At 43.6% G+C, this 24,771-nt stretch overlaps 1 protein-coding gene across 1 annotated transcript in view; it reads right to left on the reverse strand.

Moving 5' to 3' along the window:
* Positions 1 to 24,487, reverse strand: part of PTH2R (parathyroid hormone 2 receptor) — an 89,440-nt gene extending 64,953 nt beyond the window's left edge. Inside the window, exon 1 of the mRNA XM_072978076.2 lies at positions 23,911 to 24,487. Within this exon, the coding sequence (XP_072834177.2) occupies positions 23,911 to 23,979 (69 nt within the window). The 5' untranslated portion in view covers positions 23,980 to 24,487. The remainder of the gene's footprint in view (positions 1 to 23,910) is intronic.
* Between the last annotated feature and the right edge of the window lie 284 nt (positions 24,488 to 24,771).

Here is a 24,771-nt window from a genome sequence, read left to right on the forward strand (position 1 = left end):
GGGGTTTACAACTGAGTTCAACAGGTGGAGAATTTCTCTTCTATGAAAAAGGGAGCAAGACACGCTTCTCACCGCGGGGGGGGGGGAGGCACAGTCCACACACAGCCTTCAGAGAGCCAAATGCAGTCCTCCAGCAGTCCTAGGGACTTCCAGCATCCCACACTCCCAAAACATACGTTTAAACTTATTTTTGACAAGCTTTTTTTTAACAAAATGGCTGATCAAATACTGCTTTACAAGAATCACAAGTTTTGTCTTCCTAATTTTTACTCAAAATATTTCACTTTTCTATAAGCAACATTTTGTAGTTCTTTGCACCAAATGGATATGGGTCATCTCTGGAAGAATGGTGGACTAATTGCAGCATTTGTTTATAGAACTTGATATTTTGATTGCCACAGTAACAACCCACTTTGCGTCATCAGCCATAACTACTTACTGTTAAAGCAAAAGAAGAACATCGTATTTAACACGATCGCTGATCAATATGGTTTTACAACAGCAGACTATCACAGGCTATTGTAAGAATTTCAACAGTAAATTTAATGTGTGGCTGGATGAAGAATGTCAACTACTGAAAGAGCACAGTAAACAACTTCCCAGAAAGATTATGCAAATTTTAAAAGCAATACAAAATTATGAAGAGATAAAGCAAGATACAAAAAGAAAGATTGCATCTGTCAATAAATGTCTTGTTGTCCAAAATTGTGTTGCTTGGCATAGTAAATTGCACAGGAGTAGATTTATTGAATCAATAGGGATTTAGTGAGTCAACTCCTCTGTAAGTTCAACTGATACTACTCTAACCATAACATAATGTGCTAAAAGTAAGTTGCAGTTAGAGTTGGCCCATTTGAATCAGTAGAACTTACAGAGGAGTTGACTCCCCAAATCCCCACTGCTTCAGTGGGCCCACTCCAGTGCAATTTACTATGCTAACCAACAGAGTTTTGACCACTATGTAATTACAATAAACAATTGTGGGCTCTCACGACAAATGCCCTGTCTGACAACACTGATTCATTTTGCCACATCATCCTGCACAGGCATCGCAGGACGTTTTCAGAAACATTGCATAGCAATGGGACTTTCAGGGGGGAAAGGGCTCTCAGTCCCAGAATTTGGGACAGGGAGACACCAAAAATAGCAAGAAATAGAGCAGCCTTTTTACCTCCACACCATTCCTCCACTTCTTCACAACTTCTGAAAACTGCTCTGGGCATCCTTGTAGTCACAGGGGATTCTAACAATTTCTAAAGACGCCTGGTGCACTTGTCGGAGGGCCCAAAAAAGTAGCCCGGGAACAGCCTGGAAGTAAGAGGGCTGCTCTACCTTCTGCTGTTTTGGTGGCTCCTAGTTCCATGATCTGGCCTGGGGGCTTTCTGCCGAATTGTGGGACTGGGAATCCCATCTCTACCATTGTATGTCCCATCAGCTCTGAGATTTGCTGGAAAGGTCTTCTGTGAACCAATACAAAATTGAAAACCTAAATAGTCCATGAGTTTGGAAAGGCACCGAGGTCTGAGGAGTTCCCACCTGAATGGCTACAAAACGGTTTAAGGAAGTAGGCAGCTCCTTTGACTAACTTTTTTATTCTTACAGATAAAACCATAGATGTACGTAAATCATGGACTCAAATGATAATAGTATCATCTTTTTTAAAATGACACTCTCAAATACCAAGAAACATCAGTTCAGTAAATCTTCTGCCTACTGTGAACAAATTTTATAAAGAGCATTTTGTTAGCATGTTGTTAGTTTGTGTATGGAACATACTAGCTTTTGTGCTTACAGATCCACTGGGCCACTGTATGTTATTTTTGCTCATTAAGCAGAGAAGTAGAATAATTCAGGTGGAGGAAACTGTTTTCTCTTGCTTGTCACTCCATTCCTAGGAAATTACAGTGGTGCCCCACATAGCGACGTTAATCCGTTCCGGATTAATCGTCGCTATGTGGAAACATCGCTAAACGGACCGGAAAAACCCATAGGAACGCATTAAACTTTGTTTAATGCGTTCCTATGGGGCCCAAACTCACCATTCAGCGAAGATCCTCTATAGCGCCGCCATTTTCGCGCCCTCGGTAAGCGAGGAAACTGCGTGAAAATGGTTGTGGTGGCCATTTTGGGCACCCGGCGGCCATTTTGGAACCGCTGATCAGCTGTTTTAGAAACTTCACAATGCGAAGATCGGTAAGCGAAACGCTTACCGATCATCGCAATGCGATGTTTTGCCCATTAAAACATCGCAATGCGATCACATTAGCGATCTAAAAAAATAGATCGCTATGCGAATTCGTCGTTAAACGGTGCGCTCGTTATGCGAGGCACCACTGTATTGTTGATAAATTGTACACTATACACAGGATAGTGTTTTTCTTCAAACGAGGTAAATAGAATGGATATCAACCTCCTATATTTTTGACTTGCTCAGGAGAACAATCTGACTCCTGCTTTGAGGAGAATATTCTCCCAAAGCTTGGCCCACAACAGAACCAAGTAATATTCAATACAGATGATTCTAGTTGCTATCTCATGGTAGTCCCTAAGCCTGATGGTAGTGTGAGGTTCTGCATTTATTATCAAAAGGTGAATTTTGTATCCAAATCTGACGCATACCCAATGCCAAAAGTGGGTGATTTATTAGACAGATTGGGAGCAGCTAGATACCTTTATTTTATAGATTGACCAAACCATATTGGCAGATACCTCTTAGAGAGCATGATACTGTAAAGAGAAAACAGTCTTCTCTACATCCCAGGATATTTTCCAATTCATCCAGAAGCCTTTTGGGCTGCATGGGGCAGCAGCCACCTTCCAACGCCTGATGGACAAGACACTTATACCTGTACAAGATTGTGCTGCTGCCCATAAAGATGACATAACTGTATACAGTGAGACATGGGAAGAACATGTACAACACTTGCATAAGGTCTTAGAGGAATTGAGGAAAACGGGGCTCACCACGAACCCTGGCAAGTGTAGGATAGCTAGACCCAAGGTTGACTATCTGGGCAGTGGAAGATCCAAGAAATTATAAAATAAACCAATTATGAGTAGACATTTGTGACAAGGTCCGTCTTTGGCCGGGGGGGTTGGGTGGTAAAGGGGGGGAAAAGACACGGAGGAGAGTCCATTTCTTCCGAAGTAACAACTTTATTTGAATGTACACTTAACTCTACAGGATCAAACGGATCCTTCAACACTTCATCAGATAACAAGGTACATCTTTTTGCTTTTACAACGGCTGGGTTCAACTCTTCCCTTACCAGGGGGCTGGGCCGAATCATTCGCGATCCGTTAACGGTCTTAGTGGGGCACTCTGCACGGCACATATGGTCCCACAACAGGGATGGCGGGCCCAATCCCCCTCTGGAGGCTTCTGTTGAAACTCTGGGCCCGGGCGGATAACTCTCCTGCCCCCACCAGGGTAGCTCAACGGGAAAACTGAGACCCTCCATTCTAGGGGCTCATATGCCCAACCGCGTCCGCTGGGTAGAGAAGGCTCTGGCAACAGTCCTCCTTCATTCTTTATATTAGGGAAGCCTTGGGCCAAGTCCGCTTGGCTCCTTACGTCCGTTAGCCAATCGGTCTGCATCCCCCTATTCGTGCATCTGCCCAGCTCGCCTTCCCCCAACCAACTAAACTCCCGCGTGTTTGATCCTTCCCCTTTCACCTCCTCCCACATGATCAAGTCCAGTTCGGCTCCTCCCTCATCAACCAGACACACTTCCGTCGGTCTCCTTTGTAATTCTTCCTCGCGTTCTATCTCCACTAAAATCCCTTCTGCACAACCACTTTCTTCCTTCGGGTCTTTCTCTTCTGAGGACGGCACACTCTGACCTACACCTTCACAACATTAGCAACTTAAACCACTAGAAAGATTCAGAACTTTAAAATGAAAAAGTAAAAGCCAGAGTATGCAAAATATATGACCTAGGAAGGAAAATAAATTGTTGAAACTCTGGAAGAATTAAAACAATGGCTAACAGCTACAGCAAAGAAAATTGAAAGATATAATGGATGCTTGAAACAATATAGAGAGAACACACAATTTCAAAATAAACAACCATTATTCTAAACATCGCTAAGAGAAAATGCAGAGCAAAAGAAATTAGGTCCATGTAAAGATGACCAGACCCACCAGATCCTCCCAGGCAATGCTCCTCCAGGTTGCCGCTCTGAAAGATGCCTGGGAAGTCTTTTATGAGGGGTCTGCCCTTCTTTGTGATGGTACCAACTTTGCGAAACCAGCTCCCGGTGGAGCTCTGCCTGCCCCCGTGCCCCGCAAATATTTAGAGGGCAGCTCAAAACACTGCTTTTCATGGAAGCCCTTCTACAATATTACACCTCTTGCCGTTGTTCTCACAGTGATACTGCACCTATGTGCGTTGGTTTCATTTTTATTGTTTTTATTCCTTCTGCTACTTATACATTTATTGTTATTTGTCTGTTTATTTTACTTTGTTGTGAACTGCCCAGAACGGTGCGTGTGCACTAATTGAGGTGCTATATAAACCAACCAAACAAACAACCCTGGATAAGCTACCTGCCTCTTACTTCTTCATCTGGATTCTTTGGGATAGGTTTCTGAGGCAAAGTAAAAGGTGTGGAGAGTCAATACAGGAAGGGCTTGGGGGTTAGACTGCTAACAAACAAATCTTTGCTTTGTCCAGCTGTGCAAGTTTCTGGTGGAAGATGAGTAACAGCAGGGTCTTTCAAAGCCATTATATCTCTTGTTCAAAACATAATCTTGCAAGCGTAATGATAAGAAAACAGTGTCTTTTTCCCCATCTGGTGAAAACAGGAAGAATATGGATGTCTCCGCGAGAACACAGTCATAAATTATACAATTTGTGTGTATTATGAAAAATCCAGTATGGGTGGAGAGGTGAGGTAGGGAAACCACATGTATGTGTTTGATGTCTGATGGCATAATGTGTTGTGATTAATATGGGAAGCTGGACTCAAAACTCTCAGATAAAGCACTTCCTTGAAGACTATAGCTCTCTCTTATGAGTTGCTGCCAAGCTAAAATGCTGCTTTCTTCACTTCTTTGAAAGGAAAATGAAATGCACATAGAGTTGACAAATAACAGCAGAAAAGAACATGATGTGTGATCCAGAAAAGAATGGGGATAACTAACCTCCAAGGTTATTTACAAGCAGAGATGAGAATTCATACTGACCTGGCAAACAAGGGTGAATAAAAATCAATGATTTTAAAAAATAAAATAAAATTGATGTAAATCACAATTTAAATCATCAAAGACTTTTTTTAAAAAAAAAGTAATCAATTTGATTTAAATCAAATTACCCTGCAGCTAACTGTAACATAGAAAGTTTTCTTCCAAATGTTAGGTGTGCGCTGTGGGCTCTGGTCATTCAGAGAGGAACCAATACATTCTGTCTATGCTCAGGGCCATCCAGCCTAATAATGGTTTTCTTACATGAAGAGGGCTGTGAAGTGGGTCTAATAATGTCAAGCCATTCGGCTGAATGATGGTGCTACAGGCAACCCCCCAAACTTATGACTGCTCACTTTACAACTCCCCCCACCACTTTTACAACCACTCCAGTCATTATCCAATGTCCACCCATTAGCCTTCAAAAGAAGTCAAGTTTTATGACTTCAACAACTGACACACTGCCATCAGGAAATTGAATAATGGAGGAGGTGGAAGTAAGAAGATGGGAGAGAAGGAACAAGCAACACCATGTAGGCCAGACAGAAGAGAGCAAGCAAGACAGCGGAGCAGAGAAAGGAGAAAGGAGAAGACGGCAGTAAAGGCCAAAAGGAGCAAACAAAGTGGGGCATGGTGGAGAGAGGAAAGAAGGGTAGAATTGGTGAGCGTTAATTATCTGGAAGCCAAAGACATAACCATTCTTAGGTACACAATCTTTGGATATTTGTTAAAAATAAGAGTTCTTACAAAAGTTCCTTCTGGTGTACAGTACTGGTATGCATATTTACTAACTTCATCACCTGCCCATGTGTATTTACTTTGTATCGACAACAGTGCCAGTGAGCATCCTACATCAGTTATAGGATAGTGATTTAATATTGTTGTCTCTTTGGACTTGTCATCTCAAGCATATCACAATATGCAGGATGATCAAGAGGACAGTAGCAAGGGCAGTACTTTGTTTTCAAAACTGAGCTTACATTTCTCTGCGTGGTTACCAGACATTTTGCAGTATAAAGTGATGAGTAAGAAATGCACAGATCTTTGGTATATTCCCACAAGGGCAAACAGAAACAACAACAGAGAATGGAAAGAGATCTGTTTCCCAGAACCATGGATTGTTCCATGTTGACACGCAACATGACTGAGGGGAGCTATTTTATCTTCTTGGCACTAAGCAGTCCTGGGCTGCACTAGATCCTAGAAATTGTCATTCTACACAAAGCTTCGGGGGGGGGGGGGGACTCTTTCACAAACCTGTCCCTCTCTGTGGCAGGTTCCATTGTCCTTAACACATTCTGAAGAGAGGAGATCCTGCTATGCATGGAGCTCTTTCCTGCAGTTTCGAATAGTGGAAAATAAGCATTCTACAAAGTACATCTCTTCAACCTATCACCTTCCACATGCAGAAAGCAATGGAAATAGAGTTGAAGGGTATTCACGATTCCTGTATGTTGATCCACTGATGCCCCGGCCATTGCTGAGGGAGAAAGACTATGGGGCCATGAAGCATCCTCCAGTGAGGATTCCAACTGCCACCAAGTCAACCTGCTGAAGGAAGAACTGTGGGGCAAGAGCAGCCCTAGCCTCTTTGCCTGGGTGTTATCTGATCCATCCCCAAATTCTGTGTAACCACCTACCCACCCCAAACATTTTTTGTTTGCGATTCCTATTTATCACTGCTACTTATGAGCATGTCTTTGATCTAGAGTGGTGGTGGGGAAGGTCCGGATTCTTGTGAACAGCACCGATCAGCGTACGGATGATACAACTTACTTCCTAAACTAGACTGAATTCAGATGTTCCATAGGGAGATGCCAGAAGAATTAACTCCAAATTACTTATGGAGCAAAGAGGGGCTCTCTTCTGTTACCGACCACAAAAAAGAAAAGAGGAAAGATGAAAGATTAGGCCTCTGCTGTGGAAAACGTGATTCTCAATTCTGTCTTTTTTTTCACAAAAGACATGTATGTTATCCTCTCAACAAGTGTTGCACTTGTTTGATTTGAAGAGCCGGAAGTATTTCTCTTTTTCATTGGAGAAAGACATGTCTCTTGCGTAATGAGCAAAGAAATGTGTTTCTCCCCTACTTAATGTAATGAATCAGCACTGAAAGAACGAAGCAGTGGAAAGAAGATTCATCCTCCTGAATAGAGCAGGTCGTCATCCTTTATTAATGTAGTTTCTTTTCAGGTAATCACACCAAGCAGAATATGAGGCATCATCTGATTTCTGAAAGCCTTGAAGCCTTCCTCCCTATCGGAATAGTTTGGTATTCGGAGATTGTCACATATAAAATTATTATTGAGTCATAATGGAAAGAGTCATTTCCTTTTTGCACAAAGCAAATAAACTTTGATATTGGAAACAGAAAAGCAAAAAAGCCATGGTAATATCCCAAATTATTGTAGTTTTTTTTTGGGGGGGGTAACCTTGTTTCAACACTGTTCTGTGTTTGTTAGTTGTCAGTTTGTTGATTTGTTTTTACTGCTTGCCGATCTGGTTTTCTATTACAGAATCAGGCTTAGTTTTCAACGGGCTGAAGTAAAGATTTGTCTGGATTGCAGAAATGGGCTCAGATGATCCAATCATTCTCTATTCAACAAAATAAAAAAAAGCATCACAATACAAAATAAAATTATACATACAGAAAACATGACAGCTGAGAAAAATCTGAATCAACTCCCCTTCCCAACTTTTTAGAGGTGTTTTTTTTCAACATGTAGTTGGACACAAAACGATTACTTGGCCAAAAAAAAAGTGTAGCCAGAAACTGATAATGTGCAGTTGCTAAAACAAATTCTTTTTGGCCAGAACCTCCTTTTCTTTACATTCACCAGTATGGAAAATCTGCAGGTCCTTTTGACTGCAGAGTAAAATATACTAAGGCAACTAATCAATCTGAAGATTTATGTTTGGCTTGAGAGGCAGGACATAGCAGTGCATTTGAGCAATTGGAAAATCTGCTTTAAAATATTGCTGTTTTCCATCATCCTTCTGCTTCCTTTTTTTAAATTATTATTTAGCTTTTCTCCTCTCATCTTGCTGTCCTCTAGCAGAATCTCAAGGCACCAAATACGAGGGTCCAGGGAGATTTCACATCTCCTGAACATACAACACACCTAAGTTTTCTTTTAAAAAGATATATATTTTACTGGAAAGCAGAGTAAAACAAATGGAAGACATTGAATCAGAGCTTCTGCATCATGTCCGACAATCATGAAGAGCTACATTCTACAGTCCTACAGCCTTACCATCTGTATGGACTCTCCAAAATGAAAATGTCTCACATTACACAAAGCAATTGTCCAAAGGCATTTGGAAAATTATTCTCACTACATCCAATCAAGATGCAGAAAAAACAGAAGGCTATCTAGGTTGTCACACACAGCTCAGCTAGGTTAGTGCTAATGCTAATACATTAACATTCAATTGTTAGAGAAAATTTAGTAACTTTCTAAACATCTTTTAAAACCTTACTAATTAAATAATTACTAATTTAAAAAGCTAAAACTGGAAATCATGATTTAAACTGATGACAATTATCTATTGTTGCACAAATAAAATATTATTGGAGGTTCACAGTTAAAGCAGCAACAGTTGGTATTGAATTTTGTCAAATGAATTGGGGTGACCAATCTTTAATTTGTTTCCAGTTCCAGTCACATAGCTGGTTTCCTTGTTGTTGTTGTTGTTGTTGTTGTTGTTGTTGTTGTTGTTGTTGTTGTTGTTGCTGCTGCTGCTGCTGCTGCTGCTGCTGTTGCTGTTGTTGTTGTTGTTGTTGTTGTTGTTGTTGTTCACAAACACCAGGCACAGTTAATCAAGATTATAAAAATATTGACTGGTATTATATAACTATGTAGCTATTAAACACCGGTACAGTATGTATGCTGTTCCTGATACTGCTATTTTTGTAGCTCTGGTGGTGTTATTTCTGAGATCTGCAACTGCTTATAGTACTGTGTGAAATTTCTTGATATTGTTCCCAAAGCCCCTGTAACTGTGGGGACCACTGAAGTGTGTTTCTACCATAGGCGAGATATTTCGATTGCCAGGTCTCTGTACTTGGTTAGTTTTTCCAATTCTTTATTCTGAACTCTGGCATCTCCTGGAATTGCAGTGACAATGCTCCTGGCATTTCTTTGTTCTATTACTAATATGTCTGGTGTGTTATGTTCAAGGGGGTCTATTAGTTTGTATCCATAAATCCCACAAGATTTGATGTTGTCATTTTCTGACACCTTTTCTATCTGGTGTTCCCAGTTGTTTTTGGAAGCTGGCAAGCTTTATTTTTGGCATAAGGACTAGTGAACTAATTTTGCCAGTCTATCATGTCTAATATTATAATCTGTTTCTGCAATCTTTGGTCATTCACAGATGAGGTGTGACACAGATGATGATGATTGAATATATATTTTTCCGTTTATAAGACATCCCAATGTATAAGAAGACCCCCCCTTTTCTGACCCCCAATTTAGAAAATGTGACCCCTGCAGGGCTTAGGAAGTGGATAAAGGAGCCGTGAAAGGACTGCAATATTGCAGCCCTTTGATCCTGAAGCCCTTTCACAGCTGCTTTGCCCGAAGGGAGCCTTCTCTTCCTTTTTGCTAAAAAGGCAGGGAAAGCGGCTGCCTTCCGTGTACAAAACGACCCTCAATTTTTTGTCTAATTATTTAAGGAAAAGGTATCATTTTATATACGGAAAAATACGGTAGTAAGATAGTACAGAATCCAACAATTGAGGGCAGCTATATTTTTCAGTGGACAAAACTTTAAGTATGTAAGGCCTTTGGTTCAAACTAATCTGTTTGACATCCTGTTTGTTTGTAAGATGTCACCTTTTCTTTAACAGTGAGATATTAGGAAGAAATCTTGTACATGTTGAGAACAAAAATTTCAGTTCACGTTCAGGCAGCAGATTGAGTCCTACACCCACTTTTTAGAGAAGAGGGGTAAATGCGGCAGATTTTTATTCAGTTTTTATTTCCCCAGCAGGACCTCTTGCAAGAGAATAATGGTTCAGAACACTCCTGCAGTAAGAAACAGCTAAATTAACATTCACCATTACACTTTCCTCCACAGCCTTGACCACCCCTTCTCTTTCTTCTGGCTGATTCCTCAAAATGCATCAGTGACAGAGTGTTCTTTAAATGTTTTTAAAAAGGGCTTTTGCATGTTGCCATTGCTCCTGTTAGATTTGTGTACATTTATTATCTTGCATAGAGGTTATCCTTCTTCTCCCATGTAGAATGCAAAGGGGCACTACTGGCAAGAGAAAGTGACAAATCACATCCAAAAAATGACCCGATAAATGAGCTTCTGATACTCATACTGTTGGGATCTGTAATAGGCATGCCACCATAGAGGTGAGAACAAAGCTGGCAACAGGTTTGTAGCAAGGTCTTCTTCCTGTCTCAGTATTAATGATGTGTGTATGTTGTTTACGGCAAACCTATGTTACCTAGTAGTAAGTCCTTTCTGGATGATTTCTTTCTGAGTCTGCACCTTATCTGTTATTTGTGAGGACAGCTGATGCAGTTCAGTGGTTAGAGTGTCAGACAGGGATTTGGGAACTCCCCAGATTCTAGACCTCAACATGCCGTGATGTTCACTAGCTGATTGTGTGTGTGTGATTCATTCTCTCTCATCCTAACAACTGTTGCTGTGAAGATAAAGCAGAGAGAGAGAGACTGTGGTTTCTTCCAATTCACTGGAAGAAAAGCAAGATATATATGTAATTAATAAAAAGGATAGCTGATAATATTCTTATTGGTGATTCACATGTGTATTTTTATTCCTTCTGACATTCAAAACAAGGGAGAGGAGAAAAATCTTCATTTCCTTGACAGTTACTTGCTTTAAATATCTCAAGTGAGGCCAGACGTCTTTATTCTACACCATACAGTTCAGAGAAGCAAACAAAAGAACAATGTGCTTCTGCTCCCTATTTCTTCATTTCTTTATTTCTTTGACTTTTATACCACCCATCTGGCCACTAAGGCCACTCTGGGTGGTTTAAAACGTTATGAGAAAATATAAAATAATAAACAGCAATATAAAAACCGTGGACATAATAACTGCAGAAAACAAACACATCCACAAACAACATAAAAATAATTAAAATATTATAAAGGCAAAACAGCTGAACTGATAATATAAATGCTGAAACAACCTCTGTGTTAAGATGTTATAAAGTCTGGGAGGGCCTGTCTGAAAAGTCACATTTTCAACTATTGTTTCAAAAATCCCAGTGAAGGGGCAAGGCAAATTTTGGGTGGGAGATTATTCAAAAGATGGGGAGCAGCTGCCAAGAAGGCCTGGTTTTTGGTCTTCTCTCTCCAGGCCTCTCTCAGTATCAATATTCTCAACCATCTGGCCTGGGAAGATTGTGTAAAGTGGGCAGATCTTGTTGGGAGGAGGCGTTCTGTCAGGTATCAAGGTCCCAAACAGTTTAGGCTCTCCTGAAGGAGAATGATGCCCTCAATCCATTCCTGTCCAGGTTCAGGCCATGCTACGGCATGGAGCCGGCACTGGTCACTCTGCAAAATGACCTTTTGAAGGAGACTAACAAGAGCAAAATTTCCTTGCTGGTCCTTCTTGATCTCTCAGTGGCCTTCGATACCATCTGTGACAAACCCAGACCTACTGGGATATGCCACACTTTCACTAAGCTGCCACCAACCATTCCCTGTAAGGAGTCACACAGACCAGGAATGGATTTTTAACTAACAAAGGAATAAGGTTTACTTAAGTAACACACAGGGAAAAATAAAATGATCAAGTGAATAAGATACAGTAACGTGGCTTAGTCTCAATCATACATACACCAGTTTGGTTCACACAGAACACCTTTAAATAAAGCACAGACCCTGAACCTATCAGTTCTGGCTACCCATACATACACCTGAACCTATCAGGTAGGTACTGACTGACACACAGTAGTACCCTGTCTGACACACAGACTCCCACACCAGCTTCTTCTCTCAGCTCTCCTCCAGCTTCTTCTCTTCTCCACACAAACTCCTCCTCCTGATGTCCCGCCTTCCACTCCCCATAGGATGGAACTTTCCCTCCAAACCCATGACAGACAGGTAACATCAGTGCTGTATGTAACACCTCCCCTCTTTATAAGTTGTTTTGTAGGGGGAAAGCTAAAGTGCTTTTCTCCAAAAAACAACCTGGTTCCAAAACATACAAAACATTTATACATACAATATACAATACCATACTTACTTATACTTACACTAGGATAACCATATCAATTAGGCATCTAAACATTTACCATTTACAATACATCAAGTTACCTTTATTCATACAAATCAATCATGTTTAATACACAGGTACATTTAACTTTTTGTCATCAAAATATATACATAGTCCATGTTTCTTTCGCCGTCTTCATTCTTCAGGTCTTCTTGACAAGGCGTCAGCAACACAGTTCACTGACCCTCTGACCACCTTCACTTCAAAGTCATAGTCTTGCAGGTTTAAAGCCCACCTCATAAGTTTGCTATTGTGGGTTTTCATTGTCTTTAACCATTGCAGTGGTGAATGGTCAGTGCACAGAATAAAATGTCTTCCCCAGATGTAAGGCTTGGCCTTCTGGATCGCGTAGACTATGGCCAGGCACTCCTTCTCCACGGTTGCCAGATGTCTCTCACCTTTCTGGAGTTTCCTACTCAGGTAGGACACTGGATGCTGGTCACCATTTTCATCCTCCTGGCAAAGAACTGCTCCTACCCCGCTGTTAGACGCATCGGTGTAGATGATGAACTCCCGGTCGAAGTCTGGAGCACGCAGCACTGGATAATGGATGAGCGCCTCCTTCAACCTCTGGAACGCCTCCTCACAGTCGCTGGTCCACGGGATGCGGTCATCAGTCTTCTTCCTCGTCAGATCGGTCAGCGGAGCCGCAATCTCGCTAAACCTCGGGATGAACTTTCTGTAGTAGCCCACCAACCCAAGAAATGATTTGACTTTTTTCTTGGTGTTGGGTCTAGGCCAATCACGAACTGCTTCTATCTTGGCCTCTAGGGGTTTGATCACTCCTCCCCCTACTATGTGACCCAAGTCTTTTATTTCTGGGCTACCCAGCTGCAGTTTGTTCTCTTTGCAGGGCCTAGGCCAAAGCACTTCCTCCCCTGGGTTAAAGTGCCTCTCCCTGGCTTCCTGGTCATCCCAAGCTTTCTTTCTGACCTTTTGAGCTTGCAGGGTCTCTGCTGCTAGCTCTAGGTTTCTCTTTAGGTTATTCCTTAAAGAGTCTATATATGTCACAACATCTTGTGGGTCATCCTGGGTGGTCTGCTCCCAATTTTGTTTGATCAAATCAAGGGGCACTTTCACCCTTCTCCCAAACAAAAGTTCAAACGGACTGAACCCGGTACTGGCTTGTGGCACTGATCGATAAGCAAACAAAAGGGATTGCAGCTTCTGGTCCCAATTGTTTGGATTCTCTGCCAAGTAAGCCCTAATCATGCGCATTAGAGTCCCATTGAACTTCTCCGTTAACCCATTACTTTCAGGGTGATAGGCAGTGGTTTCCTTGTGTTTAATTCCACAGATTTGCCATAACCGTTTCATGAGCTTCGATGTAAACGATGCACCCAAATCTGTGATTATTTCTGAGGCAAATCCCATCCTGGACATATACCCCACCAAGGCATCTGCCACTGTGTTAGTTTCAATGTTAGTCAAGGGTATGGCTTCAGGGTACCTCGTGGCATGGTCCACAATGGTGAGAATGAACCGGTTCCCCCTCTTTGTGGCCTTGGGCAAAGGTCCCACAATATCCACCCCTATACATTTGAACGGAGTGTCAATCACAGGCAAAGGGCACAACTTTGCTTTGGTCCTGTCGCGGTTATTCCCCTGCCTCTGACACACATCACATTGCTTACAGAACTCCTTGATCTGCTTCCCTATTCCAGGCCAGTAAAAATTCTGTGTAATTCTCTGTTGTGTTTTGTTCACCCCTAAGTGCGCAGCAAACATGTCAGAGTGCCCCCTTTTTACGATCATGGGGCGATACTTTTCAGGTACCACTAGCTGACTTCTGATCCCATCTCCCCCTGTTGAGATATTCCTCAGGGTCTCTCTATATAAAATCCCCTTTTTCTCACAAAATCTCACTGGGGTTTCAGGTGTTAGCTGGGCGTCTGTCACCTGTTCAAAACACTTTTGGAGAGTGGCGTCTGCCTTTTGCTCTTGGCCAAATCGGCTGTCTGTGGTTAAAGTTTCCACCACAGCTTCGGAACTCCCCTCTGCTTCCGTCTCGGGCTCATCAGTACCCCCCTGAACTGTCCCCGTGGTAGCTTGTGAACATGTAATCACTAGCACCCGTTTCACATGTTCAGCCAGGTCATTTCCCACGAGCACGGCTGCTGGCAGAGTCGATGAAATCGCTAGCCGCCAAACTCCCCTCCAGCCTTGAAAGTTCACAGGTACCTCAGCTACTGGCAGCGAGATCACCTGTCCCTCAATCCCTGCCACCTTTATGCTCTCATTTGGGATTATATACTCCCTAGGAATAATATCTGGATGGCACAGGGTCACCTGGGAACACGTATCCCTTAGCCCCCTATATTGATGGTCAAGTATTCCTACGTCCACCCCTGCGGTTTCAAACAACTGAGAATCTGTTCTCACTAGCAAGCAGCGCTTGACTTCCACAAGAGGACCATTTTCCCCAGCCTGATCAGCAGATGTAACTGTTCCAGATTGAGTAGCCATGGCAACAGGCTCCCTCAGTGGCAAGGAGCTTTGCTCTTTCTGGACACAGAACACAGCTTTTGGCTTGGTTCCACTCAAATCATGAGGCAAATTTCCCTTTATCTGCTTCCATTTCTCACACCCTGAGATTAGATGGCCCTTTCCTTGACAGAAATAACATTTTCTGCTGTATTTTGAGTCTTTCTCATCTTGTTTTGGTTTTCCCTCCAAAATCTGGTTCCTGGACTGGCTCTGCCCAGAAGTTTTATCAACAAAATGGCCGCCCATTTTTGGCAGGCTCTGAACTAACCCTTTGGAGTCCTTAGGGTCCCATGTTTCCCTCATGTTTTCTTCAGAATAATTCAGGTTTTGATGTTGTGCCTTATCCTGTGTGCCTTCTTTTGGTTTCTTTTCTAGCTGCACTTTCTTCCCTTTTATTCTCAAATCCAGCTCCTTTTTCTTAGCCTCAAACTCAGCCCTGATCTGTAAAATTTCTTCCTCAGCCCTAGCTTTTATCTCTTTTACTTTTTCTTCAGTCTTATCTCTGATTTCTTTTAATTTAATGTCTTTTTGCTGATTATATTTTTCAAGATCTTGCTCACTTTGTCTGGCCTGAGCCTCATACTTTTCTCTTTCCGAAATCTCTTCAACTGATAAATTGTTATTTCTCTTATTTAGGAATGTTAATTCTAATTGTGCCATTCTAATTCTGTGTTTCAGTTTCATCTCTTCTATCCTCATGGCCATTCCCCTTTTCTTGGCATCTGCCTCTGCCTGACTGATTTCAGCTCTTTCTCTGGCCTCCCTTTCCAATTGTCTCATTCTAAATTCATGCTGTTGGGCTAGGAGCATTTTTCTGAGTTCTAAGGTCTGTTCTCCCGTGCTCTCATCCTGCACTGAGCCAAATTCCTCCTCAGAACCTTGGTCTACCTGGGGTTCCCTCACTTCACCCATTTCTGCCATTTGGCTTCGAGTCAAGGGCATAATCCCCCCCCAGAACAGGCTGCTTTCAAAAGTCAAGCCTCAACATAAAGCGACCACTTTTTTTTCTCTTTTGCCTCAGAACCAGCCTTCTATAGATTGCTGCTGTTCTTCAGCACTAACTTGCAACTGTTGCCAGCCAGAGTCTACCCCCCCTCTGCTAGGCCTCTCAGCAGACAGGCTAGATCACTGCTACTTCACTCAGCTTTGCCTCAGCTTTTTTCCCACCAAAACAGGTTGCCTCAGAGCTCCCTAATCTAGTCCCCAATCTGAGGTTACACGTTCTTCCACTAGCACACCTCCCCGTGAGGTAAGCCTAGAAGATTACCTACGCGCTCTCAGATTGTCCCTGACTAGACCCCCCTTGCTCTGGGCACACTTGCCAAGGCTTTGCTGGACCACTGGACAACTGGACCAGTCGTATCCCACACGCTGGACACCAATCAATGTGACAAACCCAGACCTACTGGGATATGCCACACTTTCACTAAGCTGCCACCAACCATTCCCTGTAAGGAGTCACACAGACCAGGAATGGATTTTTAACTAACAAAGGAATAAGGTTTACTTAAGTAACACACAGGGAAAAATAAAATGATCAAGTGAATAAGATACAGTAACGTGGCTTAGTCTCAATCATACATACACCAGTTTGGTTCACACAGAACACCTTTAAATAAAGCACAGACCCTGAACCTATCAGTTCTGGCTACCCATACATACACCTGAACCTATCAGGTAGGTACTGACTGACACACAGTAGTACCCTGTCTGACACACAGACTCCCACACCAGCTTCTTCTCTCAGCTCTCCTCCAGCTTCTTCTCTTCTCCACACAAACTCCACATATATATACAGTACAGCCCCTCCTCCTGATGTCCCGCCTTCCACTCCCCATAGGATGGAACTTTCCCTCCAAACCCATGACAGACAGGTAACATCAGTGCTGTATGTAACACCATCAACCACAGTATCCTCCCAGGGGTGTTCTCTGTGTTAGGGATCTAACCTGGCCCCAGTCCTTTGGGAAGCTACTCTCTCTTCTAAAGGTGAGGTTCACAGCTGGGGCATATTTCTGGACCAGCACTATCAATGGAGTCCCACATAGTGTCTGTGGTCTGCTCTGCCTATTTCCACCTGAGGCAGACTGCCCAGCTGCATCCCTACCTTGACACATGCTGGTCCCTTCAATCGATAGAGATTAGACTATTGCATGCTCTCTGTGTGGGGCTGCCTATGAGGCTGCCATAGAAACTTCAGCAGGTCCAGAATATGACAGCCAGACTATTGAGTGGTGTGAAGAAATGCCATCGTATCTCCCCCACTCTGGCCACCCTGCACGGGTTACCTTTATGCTTCCATGCCAGCTTCAAGGTGAGGATGCTAGCATACAAGGTTATGTTTCATTTCTTCCTTAACTTCCACAATTACTCTCAGTTACTGTCAAGAACAAATTCTGCCAGACTTATCTTGTCTCATTTTTTTATTAAGTAGCCTCCCTGGTAGATGATGGGGATGCTGTGGATGTAACATTACTTGACTTCAGCAAAGCTTTTGACAAGGTGTCCCATAATATTCTGATTAGCAGGCTAACTAGGTGTGGGCTGGATAAAGTAACTATCAAATGGACCCACAGTTGGTTACGGACAAGAATTCATAGAGTGCTTTTAATGGCTCCTTCCCAAACTGGGAGGAGATAACAAGCAGGGAACTACAGTGCTCTGTCCTGGGCCAGAGGCTTTTCAACGATGTTATTAATGATTTGGATGAGCATGTGCAGGGAATGCTTATCAGATTTTCGGATGACATAGTATTGGGTGGAATACTTAATATTCTGGAAGACAGAAATAAAATTCAGAAAGCTCTTGATAGGCTTGAGCACTGGGTTGAAAACAACAGAATGAAATTTAACAGAGACAAGAGCAAAGTTCTACACCTGGGGGAGGAACAAATGCAGTTACAAGATGGGGGATACTTGGCTCACCAATCTGTAATGCAAAAAGGATCTTGGAATTGTTAGAAATCACAAACTGAATGTGAAACAACAGTGCAGTGTGGATGCCAAGAAGGCAAATGCTATTTTAGGCTACATTAACAAAAATATAGTAGCCAAATCCCTTCTACTTGGCACTGGCTGGGATTCATCTTGAATGTTCAGTTCTGGACAGCACATTTTAAGATGAATACTGACAGACTGAAAGAGGTTCAGAGGAGGGCAACAAGGGTAATTAAAAGAGTGGAAACTAAGCCCCCCCCCCAAAGGAAAGATGGAAAGATCTAGGCATGTTCAGCCTTAAAAAAAGAAGACTGAGGAGAAATATGATACCACTCTTCAAATATTTGAAAGGTTATCATACAGAAGAGGGGCAGATCTATTCTCAATCATTCCAGAATGCAGGACATGTAATAATCGGCTCAATTTACAGGAATATTTTCCTGATGTTCAGTTGAATCTCAGGAAGAAAACTCTTAACAGAGCAGTTCAACAGGGGAACCAATTACCTCAGGAGGTGGTGAACACTCTAATGCTGGAGCCATTCTAGAAAAGGCTAGATCACCATCTGTCAGATATATTTTTAATTTGGATTCCTGCATAGAATAGGGGTTTGGGCTTGGTCACCTTATAGGTCCCTTCCAGCTCCATTCTCCCGCAATTTTCTGGTCATCAAATAATGCCTTGTATGTCTGAAGCAGTTAGAAAAGATTTAACCCCATTGACAGAGATTTCACATGATTTCCTGCAAAACTTGTTTTCATGCAGCTCAAGAGTTAATCTGTTCAACACTAATCAATAACTTCTCCAGAATACTGAGAGAAAGGAAAATACAGTAAGTGGGACTCAGTGGGCAACCATGGAAAGATGTGCATTTGGTCTGTAACTGGCGATAGGCTTGGATGATTGCACAACTTTTGGGAGCTACGACTCCCAGGGACGAACAAATTCCTTGCCAGGCCTCCAATGCAGCTTACAAGCAACGAATTGAAAACACTTATTTGAGAAAGATAACCGGTGGAGCCAGGTTTCCTGCAGCAATGTTTAACTGTGAGACCAAGAGCAAATGAACTACTTGACCCACTGTTTATTTCCCTCTCTGTTGGGAGCGAAAAAGGACAATTAGCATTGCGGATCTCCCCAAGCCAACCGAGTCCTCTTCCGCCCCTTACACTGGCAAAATCAATTCGAAGTGAAAACTGCCGCAATGCTTCTTAAATACCTGCAGCTATGAGGCAGGGGAAAAGAAATTGCTCAGTACTGCCTGACTTTCAGTGAAATCTGCTTGTTTTACATGCCTACCGCAAGGCACTCTGAATAAAGAGGCAACTGTTTTAGGTACCTCCATAATCCACCTAAAGACTCAACCAGAATCTTCACAATACAGTGGTATCTGGCAATCAAACAATGCCAGGGACTAAAGTATTTATTTTAATATAGAGGTTAAAAAGCCCTCCATTACCTTTAAGCATCTATCAAAAGAACAGGGGAAATACTTTAATCTGCCATTAACCGATTATAACTATGTGAGGATGCTTAAACAAGCATTGAAGATGAGGTTAACTTTGAGGATGTCATATTAGAAAAGGTTTTTTTAAAGATTAAAAATCCCTTCTACACTGGCCTACAATAGATGAATATTACTCATGTGCTTTAAAAATGAAAAAAAAAAGAGAGTCATTCTCCCATCCCTTGCCCTGTTTGGGTTGCACTCTCAACAAGAGGAGTCGGGTGGAGAGTGGCGTCTCAAAAGCAGCCAGCATACTTCTGTCTACTGTGGCTATTCTAAATGCACCACAAGCCCAGAAAACACAATTTCCTCAATGGAAAAAAAACCCTCCACACTTCATCTTAGGACAACCAAAGAGCACCAATTTTATACAGCACCACAAACATACACACACACAAATTTCATGGCTTTGCCCAGCCTCTACTAAAGTCAGTGTAAAAGTAAAGGTTCCCCTTGACAATTTGTTCAGTTGTGTCCGACTGTAAGGGGCGGTGCACATCTCCATTTCCAACACATAGAGCTAGCGTTTCTCCAAAGACAATCTTCCATGGTCATGTGGCCAGCGCGACTAGACACAGAACGCTATTACCTTCCCACTGTGGTGGTACCTATTTATCTACTCCCATTTTGCATTTTGCATGCTTTCGAACCGCTAGGTTGGCAGGAGCTGGGACAACCAACGGGAGCTCACTCCGTCACGTGGATTCGATCTTATGACTGCAGTTCTTCTGACCTTGCAGCACAGAGGCTTCTGCGGTTTAACCCGCAGTGCCACCACGTCCCTATAAGATCAGTGTACTAGGAGTGAAAAGATGACCCCTAAACTGGAATTCAGGAACTAGCTCTTGTTTAGTGTATCTGCACTGCACAACTATGGCAGTGTGATGCCACTTTAACGGCCATCATTCCATTCTGCAGAATCCTGAGCCTTGAAGTTTGATGAAGCACTTAACAGCAGTCTGTATAAGAAAGTTTGGTACTCCTCCCAGAACTACAACAGCAAAGCTCTCTAGCAGAAAATTCTAAGCCCCTCATTAAATGGCAAATTCCAGAGTTTCATAGAATGGAATGGTGACTGTTAAAAGTGGTATCACACTGCTATAATTGTACAGTGCAGATACAATTCTAGCATGCAGATAAGAGGCATGAAGGGGTTGAGTCATAGCATAAGAGTACATGCGGTGGTAGGTAGCCCTGTTAGTCTGTTGAATAACAATGTATAAACGAGTAATGTAGCATCTATAAGACTAAATGGATGTAAATTATTATTCAACATGAAAGTGATGCACCAAACACAAAAGATACCTTGGTGGGGAAGGTAACATTCTAGGAAAGTTTCCAATTGCTTAAGAGAATTGGTTCCACAATCCACTGTATCTATTTTGGAGGATGCTTCCAAATGTACATTCTAGCCGACGCAGGCTTTATCAATATGAGAAAAGCATACAGTATTTTTAAAAGGTTGTTTGGGAAATGAGCTAGTATTATTCAAAATTTGCAGTTCAGAGCTGACTTTTCTCAATGCATGGTGAGAATATTAGTCTTTCAGTCATTAGCTTCAGCCACTTTAACTGTATCCACCTGACCAGGATTGTCATCTTTGGAAGCTTCTATCCAAAGAGGCAATTTGCTTCCAGTAAAACAACATGTAAGACACAAGGAGCAAATCCTGTATACCTGGGCTCATGCATAATAAATGGCAAAAGATAGCAGCATCCATGCAAATTCCGTTCAAAATATTCAGTATTAAATTAAGAATTAATGTGTTAGGCATCAAAAACGACAACTGCACCATCCATTAAAGAGATAAGGCAGATATTTGAAACTTATTAACTCATGCACCTACATACTTGTTCACCCATTCACTCTTAGGGATGTCAATGTTTTTTAAAGGTATTTCACTATCAACCTGAAATCTGAAATTTGGTACACTTCTTGATTACTAAAAATACAAAAATCATAGATTATTCTTTAACACACTGCTAGTTGTGGTGGTGATAGCATGCATTTTTTCTTAGGGCAGTTTCACACCCCATCGGAATCTATAATGTCATGCACACATAAATCATAATGCTGTTCAGGTACTAATAATTCTGAAAGGAGCTTCTAACTAATGTTGCTTAAATGAAAGCAGACATCCTCACATAACCAGCAACATGCTTTATCAACGTTCCTGGTTCTACAGGCTCACATTCAAGCAAAAAACCAGCACAGGCCACTGAAAGACCTTCCTGCTCAACATGGAAGAACAGGGTCTTAGAAGGTGAGACCAGCATGCCTGGGGACATTAGGGGTTTGCCTGGTGTGTGAAGCTATTAATGTTCGAGTATTATCACTAGGGCACAAGATTCCGATAAAAGGCTGAAAAAAACAAACACCATGGTGTAATGGCATTGAACTAGGACTCAGGAAATCTGGGCTCAAATCCCCACTAGCCTTGAAGCTAATACTGGGCTGGTCATTTTTGCAACCTGACCTATCCCACAAGACTGTTGTAAGGATAAAGTTGGAAAGAGGAAGACAGTGCATGCTGCCTCGTCGTCATTGGAAGATGGGATATAATAAATGTATAATACATTTTAGGGCAGAATCTTACTGAGAAAAACCGTATGTATAAGGGCAGTCATGCAGCAGGTGACAGAGTGCACCACCGGGCCCAAAACTGTTTCTTTGATGTAAAGAAACAGATAAATGTCACAGTGGGTGACATGCTTGGGTGATTTCCTAGTTTTGATGAAGGAATCCAAGAGGATTCTGGCCTTTATGTCTAAATGCTTGACATCAAGACCACCTGTACCTGAGATCCTGGTGGTGCCTACTGAGTATGGAGCAAGCCAAGCCTCACATTACAAGTTATCTTAGGCTTTGGGTAGTCAAACTAGAGGGTAAAAGAAATGTGTATTCTATGTGATTTGTTTGTTTTTCCACCCACAACACAGTTTCCTCAGCAATAACTTCCCTGGCAATCACACTTCCCAAACAAGCCCATGTTTACCTTTCAATGACCAAAAACAAAACACACTAAAATGCAACATACTGAGGTGATAAGTGTTCATGTGAAAAAGAAACAGATTTTTTTCACCACTTAAGAGAGCACAATAAAAGCTAGGCACAAAGTCAGTTTCCCCTGCACAAATCTAAAGAAGGGGAAAAGGGGGAAATTGCACCCGTATCCAGATACGCAAGTCTAATAGCACACAGGTTATGAAACTTTCTCTTCAGATACATCAATTATACTAGGATGGAGAAAGCTGAGATTTACATTGCCAGACAGGAATGTTTCTACATTTAATGAATTCAAGTTTTTCACGATATAAAAGGAGTGACATGTGCCACCTCACTTGCTTTTTCAGCTGTCTGGTATCAGTATTAGCAATACTCGCATTAAATACACATTTGAAATGTTGTTCACCTGTTACTCAAAACATCCGGACTACTATTAGTTTCTTAAATCAGTTTTGCCCCAAAACTGGTCTCCCATCAGTCACCAGCACTCTATCGCATAACAAGCTAAGAGAAAACACAGGCAGAGATTCTTAAAAAGCCCCTGGTTGGTAGAGAAATCCTTCCTTTTCTAACAGGCAACATTTTTGTATCGGGCAGCAAGGATGTGAAAATAAATATCCTTGAAATTGTTAAGACCACTCTACAAGTGAGAACTTGAAATTTCACATATCCTCCCTGACTCCCTGATTACTAGAAAAATCTGTGAAGAGTGTATTTACGTTAGATGGTCGAAACAAGGTGCAGCGCCTCATGACCCTAAACAGAAGAAGAAAGAACTGACAGTCGCTGCCCAGAGCATGAGTGTAAGATGGGAAAAGTCAGCAACGGTTCTAAGGTGGAGAATATCACCGATTTCCGATTTCTTCTTTCCCACCGCTCGCTTTAAAGGAGAAGAAGACCTGGCAGGGGACACATCTCAAACCTCCACCGCATTTAATACCAATCTGGGTTTACAAAACCGCTCCGCGGGACCAAGGGCGGGCCATTAAATTTCATACGAGCTCCGCCTAGAGGATGATCCAGGCACCGGCTCGGGAAATGTTTCCAATAGAGAGCCCAAACTTTTCGGCCAGCGCCGGCTTCGCTTTGGAAAGCGCGGCCAAAAAAAAAGCCGGGATCCGAGGTTCTCTTCCCCCCCCCCCCACCTTTTGCAAGGCAGTAACTCCAAGGGAGGGAGTTACTGTTGGGGGGGGGGGAACCAGCCCGGTTTCCCGCTCATTTCGGTGGCCAAGCCCGCGAGGCGGGGGGGGGGGGTTGTGCGCCTCTCGATCGCAGAGACCCGAGATGTGGGAATGCCGCCCCGGTGGTCCGAGGGAGAGTTGGCAGAAGCAGTCCCCCCCCCCTCCGGCCGCCGCGCCCCTTCCCCCGAGGCCCTTCGTCTGAGGCTCTTTGAGCCCGAACCTTCCTCATGCAACTCTCGGCGGAAGCGACGGGTGGCCCGCCCGCTCCCCTCTCTTCCCCCCCCCCGCGCCGGCCGGCCCGCCCGCCCCGTCAGCTCAAGCCCGGGGAAAACGGCCGAGCCCTACCTGTGCCATTGCGAGGAAGCAGCCGCTGACGGCCAGGAACCCCAAGGCCGGCGGCACCCGCTGAGCCATGGCAGAGGCTTCGGGCGTCCGCACCGGGGGAAGCCGCCCTTCTTCTGCCCCCCCCCGCGCCTCCCGGAAAAGAGGCGGCGCGGGCAAGCCGCGGCGAACTCGGGAGGGCAGCGGCCGGGGGGGGGGGTGCTGTGCCGCCCGAGTCTGAGAGGAAATCCCCCCCTCGACGGACGGCCGAGCACCAACGACCCGCCCGCCGCCGCCCGCACACACGCCCCTCCGCCGCTTCTCGGCCCCGCTGAGGGACGGCGTGGGGAGAAGGCAAGAGCCGGGGCGCGCTCTCCGCAGGTGCCCGGCGAGGGAGGCGAGCCAGGGGCGGACGGGCGGGCGGGCTGGGGCTGAGGGCGACGCTTGACTCCTTCCGCAGCGAAGTTGCGCTCGCCCGGCAAAGAGGGCGCGGGCGGCTTTTTTCAAAAGGCAGGCGGGAGGCGCGCTCGGTCCGTGCCCGCGAGTCGCTTCCCGCTTATGGACTCCCGAGGAGGGAGCCCCAGGTTGGGCAAAGCTTGAACGAAAGGCTCAGGATGACACACTGCCGCCCTAGGGAGGACCTGAACCCAGACCTCCCTCTGTCCATCGCCCCGCCCTGGTTCTCCAAGGGAGGGACTTCAGGCTGGTCCTTCGCGCCTCCAATCGCCTTCCTCGTGCTGCGCTGCGCTCCTGCTTTTAAAATGACCAACAAAGTATAACGATAGCTCTTTTTTTAAAAAAAAATCGAGGAGCCTGACGTTCAAAAGGCTGCTTCTTTGCAAAATCCCGCTTCAAATGCCACCAGAAGCAGAAAACCAGACGGAG

This window comes from Pogona vitticeps, chromosome 1 (assembly GCF_051106095.1).
Source record: "Pogona vitticeps strain Pit_001003342236 chromosome 1, PviZW2.1, whole genome shotgun sequence".
Classification (NCBI taxonomy): Eukaryota; Metazoa; Chordata; class Lepidosauria; order Squamata; family Agamidae; genus Pogona; species Pogona vitticeps.